Source organism: Chrysochloris asiatica, unplaced genomic scaffold, assembly GCF_000296735.1.
Source record: "Chrysochloris asiatica unplaced genomic scaffold, ChrAsi1.0 scaffold00006, whole genome shotgun sequence".
Classification (NCBI taxonomy): domain Eukaryota; kingdom Metazoa; phylum Chordata; class Mammalia; order Afrosoricida; family Chrysochloridae; genus Chrysochloris; species Chrysochloris asiatica.
In genome coordinates, this window is record NW_006408524.1 from 2036074 (window position 1) to 2046285 (window position 10212).

General features: G+C 44.4%; 1 protein-coding gene across 1 annotated transcript; it reads left to right on the top strand.

Annotated features, from left to right (window-relative positions):
• Window positions 1-2307: 2307 nt before the first annotated feature.
• Window positions 2308-3821, top strand: LOC102830635 (peptidyl-prolyl cis-trans isomerase A-like). The gene is made up of 5 exons (XM_006832100.1): window positions 2308-2385; window positions 2942-2972; window positions 3059-3147; window positions 3297-3469; window positions 3689-3821. The coding sequence occupies exons 1-5, from the start codon at window positions 2317-2319 to the stop codon at window positions 3819-3821; spliced, it is 495 nt and encodes a 164-aa protein (XP_006832163.1). The 5' UTR covers window positions 2308-2316.
• The last annotated feature ends 6391 nt before the right edge of the window (window positions 3822-10212 follow it).

A 10212-nucleotide genomic window follows, 5' to 3' on the forward strand; every position in this document is an offset into this window, starting at 1 on the left:
ATGGCCTAGGAAAACAAATTAGCCTAGATATGACATTAGCAGAAAAAAGAGGAGTATGTGTCATGATCGAACTCCAATGTTGTACTTTCGTCCTGATGGTACCATTACCAAAGCATTACAAGGGCTGACCACCTTAGCTAATGAACTTGCTGAAAATTCAGGCATAGATGACCCCTTTTCTAATATCATAGAACAATGATTCGAGAAATAGAAAGGGCTTATGACTTCCGTTTTCACCTCTCTAATTATCATATTTGGCATATTAACACTAATGGGATGCTGTATCATACCCTGTATAAGAGAATTAGTTCTAAAACTCATAGAAACAGCCCTATCCAAACCCCCACCCCCATACGAAAATAACCTTTTTCACCTAGAAACATATGAACACCAAAGTCAACATCTCCTTGCAAAATTTGAAGAATGAAGAAGTCTAAAAAGAAAAAAAATATATATATATATAATCCTGTTTATTGTACTCATGTGACTTTTTTTCCTTTTACTTCCTAAAAAAAAAGGGGGGGAATTTTGGGGAAAAAAATATTATAATCCTGTTTATTGTATTCGGGTAACTTTTTTTGTATTTCTTTAAGTAAAGACTGTATGATCTCTCTTTTTCTTTGGTTACTTCCTGAAGTGAGTAAAGAATTTATGATCACCTTCTTTTTCTTTAAACTATTTCCTGGAGTAAGGAATTTATGATCACTTTCTTTTTCAGTAAACTACTTCCTGGAGCTAAGACTATAATTGCTCTCTTCTTCTTTTCCTAAAGTAGCAATGTGCGCCTTAAAAATTTGAACTAGCCAACCGAGTAAGGGAATAGATTGTGCGGTCAAAATCCTAGCCAATAGGGTGAGACACAGCTTTGATACTCCCGTCAGGGATTAAAAACCCTAGTGGACGGCCCACTCGGTGTGCTCGCTGGTCTGTTCGTGTATGTACGGCTATGTGCACGCCCCCTCTTGCAAGAGTAAATTTTACTTTGCCAAGGTAATTTAGTCTCACCGAGTGTCTTTTATGCGACATCTGGATTCATTTCTAGCAGTTTGAACCATTAAATAGGCGGTTCAAATTCACCAACCGCTCCTGGGAAACCCTATACAGACAGGGTCACTGTTAGTGGAAATCGATTCTATAGCTCTTAACAACAACAGCAATAAAATTATTCCTATTTTTGCCCAAGGGAAGTCACTTTTAAACTGCTGTTTTTCACTGGAAGTCTGGGCACAATTCTATCCTCAAGGCCGGGAAAGGGCAGGGCTCTGGGTTTAACACCTTTCTTTCGGAGGACATGAGGCAGAGGTTTATTATTTTTTCATATTAAAAGTGTGCACTGTCTGTATCACAGGCCAGGCTCTGGGTTTAATATCTTCCTTTCGGAGAGCATCAAGCAGAGGTTTGTTATCATTTTTTTCATATTAAAGTGTGCACACTGTATCACAGGTCGGGGAACGGGCCGGCTCTGGGTTTAATATCTTCCTTTCGGACATCAAGCAGACGTTTGCTACTATTTTTTCATATTAAATTGTGCACACTGTCTGTATCACAGATCAGGGAACGGGCTGGGCTCTGGGTTTATTTAATCTTTAGTGGTTTGGGAGGGGCCCCGGCAGACAAGGAAGGTGCTGCTGGGACAGGCCAGGACCTGGGGAGGGTTTCACGGTTGCGCTGTGGTGTTTCGGTCTAGGACCTGTGCCAACGTTGTTTCCTCTCGCTGTATCCGTGCCCTCCTCGGCCCTGCCTGCGCCCTGGAGCCGACATGTGGACAGGAACCCGGATTTCTCCAGGCGGACGGGGCGGGGCGGGGACGAGCGGGGACCCCATCTCCTAGGATGGGGCGTGTGCTTGACCTTGACGGGCCGCGCGACCTTGAGGCCTACGCTCGCCTCAGTTGTTCGCTCCGTGCAATGGGGAGACGAGCCCTCATGGCCGGGGCAGTGTGAGCTGCGAGCCCGCGCTATTGCGCCGGGGCCTAGGTCTCCGCGCTCTTACCGGGCAACCCTCCCAGTCCTTCCCGCAAGGTCCCCAGCAGCCTAGTTGCCGCAGCCACAGCGACGCGCCACACGGGCGGGAACCTGCCTTCCGTCCATCACGCGCCTGCGTCCCGCCCTTTCCATGCACGCCGGCGCCGAGATCTCCGCAGAGCCATCAATCCGAACGAGACGCAGTCGCGATTGGAGAAGGCCGGGGCGCGCGACCAGCCGGTGGGTGGGATCCAAGAGCTGCTATAAAAGGGGCGGTGCGGCCACGCTCTTGCAGCTTTGCAGACGCCGTCGCCCGAGCTCGTGTTCGAATCTGTTGCTGTTGGGTTCAGCCATGGTCAACCCCACTGTGTTCTTCGACATCGCCGCCGACGGCGAACCCTTGGGCCGCGTCTGCTTCGAGGTGACGACTGCGCTGGGGCCCCAAGGCGGGGAGATGGCGGCGGAGGCCGGGCTGAGCCTGCGGTCCCGGCCGGGGAAGGGCCGACCCGGGAGCGCGGGCGGGGGTGGCCGCGGCGCCATTTCCTGACAAGGGGCCATTTTGGAAGGCGGGCGAGACGCAGGGAGAAGGCTCGGGCGGCGGGCAGACAAAGGCTCCGGGGGCGCCGGCGGGCTGCCGTCGCCTCCCCCATCGGCAGCGCGCGACCTTCCGGAGCCGCGGGCACACCCGCCGCCGCACGTGTTGGTCGCGTTTTCGGGGCGGCCGCCCAGGCGCTAGGCCGCGGGCCCGGAAGCGAGCGCGTGGCTCGTCGGAGAGCGCCCTGAGCGCGTGTCGGGGACGCGGGAGCTGTCGGTTGGGTCCCGGCGCTGGGAAGGGCCGGTTCTGATGGCAGCCGCCGCCGAGGAGCGCCCGCCGGCTCGTCCGGGGCCCGCGGCCGGCTCTCAGGTTTAAGCTGGGATTCGAAGGGCGGCGGGGACTGCGAGCAGAGGCGAGTCAACTGTGTTTTTTTTCTTAACAGCTGTTTGCAGATAAAGTTCCCAAGACGGCAGGTTGGTGGTGCCTCGTTTTCTTTAACAAGTTTCACTGGGGTGTGTGTTTGTGTTTGTGCGTTGATTATTGCTTTCTCGCCCAACAGAGAACTTCCGCGCTCTGAGCACTGGGGAGAAGGGATTCGGTTACAAAGGTTCCTGCTTTCACAGGATTATTCCTGGGTTTATGTGCCAGGTATGAAATTGTTGCTTTTTACGTGGATTGGGCCAAGTTTTTCCAGAATGTACCTATTGGAGCTGTTTGTTACTCTCCTGTGGTTTGAACGCATGAACCTTATGGCGAGGCACTTTCTGTATTCCCTAGTGCATCTTTTTTCTTTGCAGGGTGGGGACTTCACACGCCATAATGGGACTGGTGGCAAGTCCATCTATGGGGAGAAATTTGACGATGAGAACTTCATCCTGACGCATACGGGCCCTGGCATCCTGTCCATGGCAAACGCTGGACCCAATACAAATGGTTCCCAGTTTTTTATCTGCACTGCTAAGACTGAATGGTAAGGGTGTTTGTTTCCCAGCCACAGTTTTTTTACACCATCTTTTTGTCTATCTAGTTTTATCAGGAAAATTTCGTGTTTGGCCTCCCACCCTACCCCCACCTCCCTTAAAAAAAAATCTCTTCTAAAATGGAATGATAGGTTGCAATGTTCATATGTGGGAACCCTACAAAATGCAAACTGTCTGTTCAGTGGTAATAACAATAGTTCTGTCTCCAGGTTGGATGGCAAACATGTGGTCTTCGGCAAGGTGAAAGAAGGGATGAACATTGTGGAAGCCATGGAGCGTTTTGGGTCCCGGAATGGCAAGACCAGCAAGAAAATCACCATTGCTGACTGTGGGCAACTCTAGAAAGTTTGATCTGTATTTTGTGTTTTATCTTAACCACAAGACCATTCCTTGTGTAGCTTGGGGACCACCCTTCTCCCCCCAGTGTGCTGGCAATATTCTTTAATCTTTACTCTCACTCCAGTTCTATGGGTTCCATATTTTCCTTATTCTCCAAGTCTAGCTGGATTGCAGGGTTATGTTTATGGTTATGAAATAAAACGAAATAATTGTGTCTATTATTGTTTGGGTTAAGTATTTGGACACAGTGTTTTAAGCATCATTTGGCTTTAAATTCTGAAACACTAACTTGTTAGGTGCTGTCCAGTTTGGCTCATAACAGCGTGTTTCCCCAATACTGTTTAAATGGTCATACATAAAAGCTTTGCCAAAAAACCACCATTAGAGGTCATTTCTCCCCAAGATTTGACTCAAATGTCACCTGGAAGCATTGTGAGATAAAAATGTCACTCAAGAAGACTAGAGTGACAACATCTGAATTGCAGGGAGACTTTCCTTAACTTTTCATCAACCATACTTGCTGAAAATGAAGACATAGCACTTAACCTAGACAATCTTCAGTGTGGGTTACACCTTGACATAAAAATCCTTATCTCTGAACCAGCAAACAGTAATTAAGGCTTTCCGTTTGATTGGGCCAGGATTCCCAGTGGTTGAGATGGAGTTATTCCCATGAGATCTAATACAATGTATGATGTAGTTAATTATTGGCTATGAGCAGCCAATCAAAAGGTGCTTTCTCTAGGATGTAGCTTATATCCTAATTAAGACATTTAGTCAAAGCTTTGCTCTTCTGCTGGATCTGGATATTGCATCTGGCTGGTCCTCCAACCTCTGGTTCTTTGCACTTGAGTCTGACTTACATTTATGACCTTTTGATCCTGAGTGTCATCAGCAGCCTTCCTGTCTTTCACATCTGTCTGCCTGTTGGTTCATCTGACCCAAACTTTTTGCCACCCACCATTACAATTGTATGTTTGGTTTTACTTCTCTACAGAACCCAGTTTAAGACATGTGTACCAAGAGTGGTTCTAGAGAAGATCATGGGATGAGTTTTCTAATTTGGCATCTGGAATAACAATTTTCCAATGCAAATGATACAACATTGCTTGTTGAAAGTGAAGATATAAGCACTTAATGAAGATCAAAGACAAATTTTCAGTGTGGGTTATACCTCAACATAAAAGCTTAACCAGTCTAGTAAGCAATGTGATTTTGATAGTTAGGGTCTTGATTCTCACCTGTCTGGCAGGAGAGCTGGAGTTAATCCCCATACTGAGATCTGGCTCCTAAAGGCACCATGTTGCTGCTAGTTAAAAGGTGCAGGTGCTGATAACCCATGGCAATGTTAATACGCAAAATCTCACCTAGTAGCTCAGGTATTAGCAGGGAGGCTCTAGGTAGTCATATGATCCCTTTCTGTAATTTTGTCAGAATGAATATAAAGTTAGTTGGTTTCTCAAAGGAAGAATGTTAAAGCAACTAATCTCAGGGCTAAGGAGTTCCCAGCTCAAGTGCCATATAAAAGATAATCAAGTTTCCATTTGTGCCTTGAAAGGTTATTTGTGATTATGTGCTGTGGAGTCAGTTCCTACTCATAGCGACCGTGTACAGGGTTTCCGAGGCTAAATCTTTATGGGAACAGAAAGCCTCATCTTTCTCCAGCAGAACAGCTGGTAGTTTTGAACTGTTGACCCTGAGAAGTTAGCAGCCCAATTTGTAACCACTACGCTATTAGAGCCCCTTTCTTGTGGTAGGGGAGATGATACTGGAAAACCAGAATTTTATTATAAGAGTCACAATTATACCAGGAATGAATTTCTAGCCTGGAATGGTGTCTGATGTTAAAATGAGGGGATTAGGGAAAAAATGGGATCTTAAAAATTTGGGATGTGGGTATACAGGCAGATAATCAGGAAGCTGGGGACAGAATCTAGAAACTTGAATCACTTTTGCCAATGGCACCATCCTTCCCATCTGAAGATTACTCCCCATCTTTGTGTCTAGTTTCATTATCAGTAGAACCATTAACCCCTATGCCCACATTTGATAAGATTAACCAAATTGCCTGCTGACATGATGTCTAAGACACTGGAGCATTTCTTGCAAGATGTTACTAAATGTAACAACTAAATGTAACATCACAGATCATTGCTTCTAGACCTGTAACTGGAGTCCTGGTGTGGTGCTGTAGAAGGACTGTTTCAGAAGGTCAGTGGTTCAAGCTCACCAGCTGCTACTCAGAAACTTTATACAGGGTCAATATGAGTTGAACCTACTTGACAGCACTTAAAACTAATGGACCTAGCAAGCATCAAAAGGTGAAGGACAAATTTGACATAGGAATAACACTGTACTATAAAAAAATTACTTGATTTTTCTACTATGTACAAATAGAAATCTGGAGAATATATCAAAAGAGCTATTAGATTGTGGGATAATGGTGCAAGTTGTATCCGTCTGAATTTATTGATACGGGCCCACTCAGCACAGATCTTTTCATTCACTGTTTCAGTCTGAGATAGAAAGGGTATTTGGTTGGTTCACTACAGCATGTGGATTAAGTGATGGCCTACTTAACCCAAGGTGAAGTGCCAGTCCTATCTCGGTATTCTGTAGAGGAAGGTATCCAAAGGCTTTGGAAAATTGGCATGTTAGGCTGAAATTTATCAGGAGAAACCCATAAGCCCACACACATGGAGTGCCCAGAGAATACACCTTTCACTACAACAGTGAGGAACAAATTTGTGAAGGGTTCCCAGCCTCCTTGAAGACTGCTATGATTGCTACTTTATGTAGCCAGATTTGACAGTGGGAACTGCCCTAATTGAATTAAGACACATAACTAACAAGGGGCTGATAGGACCTACTGGTGCTAAGGGTCAAGTGGCAGCACTTAATTGACAAAGTAGGCATAGTTACCATAATGGATAGCAAAGTCAAAGTAATAATCAGAATAGCCTGTGGACTTTGTTGTTGTTGTGAAGTGCTGTTGAGTTGATTCCAATCCATAGCAACCCTGTATAGGGTTTTCCAGGAAGCAGCTGGTGAGCTTGAACCGCCGACCTTGCAGTTCAAATGGCTTTGCAGTCTGGTGCATTAACCCACAGTGCCACACCAGGCATTGGTTAATTGGGCAGGGTGTCCCTAGGAGAGAAGTAGATGGGAAACCTACTAAATAATTTACTTGATCAGTACAAGAGGAAGAACTGGAGTCAAGTGAATGACAGTCTAATTTGAATCACCAGAATTGTTACAACCTCTCAATCAATTTCCAGACTTCAGCCAGGTTAGAGACCACCAACCACATGAATGAAGGGTTGGGCCCCTGGAGGAAGGACCCCCATTATACTGCCAGTTGTTAGCTTTTATTCTACCCTTTCCCAAAGGGATCTATGGCCTTTTACAAGAGTGATTGTTCAAAGAGGGCTCTAAGACTGTAAAGGGAGAAGAGCACAACAGGAATGTGGGACCCTATCCAGAGAAGCAGCAACACCAGCGATGAGGACATGGAGAAAGAGAGCAGCTGAGGACTCTAGATTCATGGAAAGAGAAAGGCTGTGTGCTAGAGGCCAGGAGGCAGGTTTGCAGAATGTGCCCTTTGGTTGTTTAAATTATTATATATTCCTGAGTGTTTTTGTGTACATCCCCAAAACAAAAAACCTAGAGGCAATAGAAGCAAATACTGTTAAATGATGATGCACGGAGGGGATTGTAATCATTGCAATGAAACAAAATAGGATGAGTGTAAAACCCATGTTCTCCCATGTCACTCAATTCACAATAGAATTTTTTTTTTTTTTTTTTTTTTTTAAAAAAGAATGATTGTTCAGGACTTCCCAAAAGATTGAGGACTAGGCAGATGCATTACACAGACTCTCTACAAAGAACAACAAAGATAACCAAATAATACAGACAGATGAAAATCCTGGAACCCTGAAATTCACAGGAAAGGTTAGAGAAATGGATTGAGTGCTTGCTGGGAGGAGAAGCTAAGAGCAGAGATAGTAAGAGAGGGAGATTAGTGAACAGCTATGGCACTATGGTCTTGAACTTTTGTGAGCAAATGTGAGAGAATGTGGCCTGGCAGAACAGATTCACACAGAGGACTATAAAGGTGTGATTCCTTTCTCCCCATGCTCCCCTGGTAACCAGAGTTATGGCGACTCCGTCTCATGAACTCCTAGCACAGATCATGTGCTGTCTAAAGGAGTTTGGAGCCTTGTGGATTAAGGCAGGTTTGATGCCAGATTTACAGAACCCACAGAGCCACCAGACCAGCATTGTTGTTAGGTGCCATCGAGTTGGTACCAACTCATAGTGACATTATGCACAACAGAATGAAACATTGCCTGGTCCTGGGCCAACCTCACAATCGTTGCTACATTTGAGCCCACTGTTGCTGCCACTGTGCCAATTCATCTCATTGGGGGTTCTTCTTGGTTTTCTCCGACCCTCAATTTTACCAAACATGACATCCTTCTTCAGGTACTGGTCACTCCTGAGAATATGTCTGAACTATGAGGATGAATTCTGGCCATCCTGGCTTACAGGGAGCACTCTGGCTGTACTTCTTTCAACACAGATCTGTTTGTTCTTCTGGCAGTCCATGGTACTTTTAATATTCTCCTCCAACACCACAACTCAAATGCATCAATTCTTGTATGGTCTTCCTTATTCACTGTCCAACTTTCACAAACTATAAGGCTATTGAAAATACCATGGCTTGGGTCAGGTGCATCTTAAATCCTTAAACTGACATCTTTACTCTTCAACACTTAAAGAGGTCTTGTGCAGCAGATATGTCTAATGCAATACAACATTTGATTTCTTGACTGCTGCTTCCATGGGTGTTGATGGTTGATCCAGGCTAAATGAGGTCTTTGACAACTTCAATCTTTCTCCATTTGTATGGATGTTGTTTATTGGTCCAGTGGAGAGGATTTTTCTTTTCTTTACCTTAAGGTGCAACCCTCATCAAAGGTTGTGGTCTTTGATCTTCATTAGTAAGTATTTTAAGTCCTCTTCACGTTCAGCAAGCAAGGTTGTATCATCTGCATATCGCAGGTTGTTAATGAGTCTTCCACCAATCCTGGTGCCAAATTTTTCTTCATAAAATATAGCTTCTCAGATTATTTGTTTAGCATACAGCTGAATAAGTATACAACTCTGGTGCACAGCTCTCCTAATTTTAAGCCATTCAGTGTTTCATTGTTCAATTTGAACAATTGCCTCTTGGGCTATGTACAGGTTCCTCATGAGCACAATGAAGTATTCCAGAATACTCATTCTCCACAATGCTGTCTTTCTGGTATTCTCTGCTTTCAGCCAAGATACATCTGACGTCAGCAATGATATCCCTCATTCCACATCTTCTTCTGAATCTGAGTTGAACCTCTAGAAATTTTCTGTCAATGTATGGATTACAGCTGTTTTTGAATTATCTTTAGCAAAATTTTGCTTGCATGAGATATTAATGATATTAGTCTAGAAAAACCCTCATAATCAGCCACTTTGCCCCTAGCTGCTCTATGGTCCTGACACTGAAACCATTCCATCAAGGGCCTCTGTGAACTGCTGGACTGAGTGCCATGAGCAGAGGTAATACCTAGGCCTACAGGGACTCCATCTTGGACCAGGATTTCACTGTCAAAGCCCTCCCCAAACCACCTTGTGAGCTCTTTGAATGGCAGGACCCCTCCCAGACCCCCATTCCCAGTTCCCTCCTCTCCTCTGCACTGGTGTTTTTATTGTTTCCTTTTGTGAATTTTGTTGGTTTTGTTTGTTTATTCTATCTTTTTCTCTATCACTGCTTTTGTTTTCCCTTTTCTTCTGTTTCTCATTTTCCCTTTTCTTTTTCCCCCCTTTTGATCTTTCTTTATGACTTTCTACTCGCTCTGTTCATCTTTACTCTCCCTGTTGTTGTTTTTTAAATTTTTTCCTTTCATTTTCTCTTCTATAGTGTCATGTTCCTGTACCTTTTTTCTCTTTTTAGTTATTATGTCTTTTTTTTTCTGGTTGCTGTTTTAATTTATTTTTCCTCCTTTGTTATTTTCTCTTTTCATTGTTGGTTACTTGTTTGCTTATTCTGTTTTATTTTCCTGTGTGCCTGTGGGGGGTTTTCTCCTCTTTCTAACTAGACAGGAGACAGCAAAAGTTACTATTTTTTTAGAGGAACTACATATATATTGTCGTCGGCCATGGATATCTCAACAATGGGTCCAAGGAAATTGTCCTACTCAAGCAATCTTGACTGTGAAACACATGTATAGTAAGAATCATTGCTGGATAGGCATTTTACCAACCCATTTAGGGTAATCCTATGATGATAAGCACAATTTTGAAAAAATTTTAATTGCATTCTATTTATAGCTTATTCTTTGACAGAGGTGAA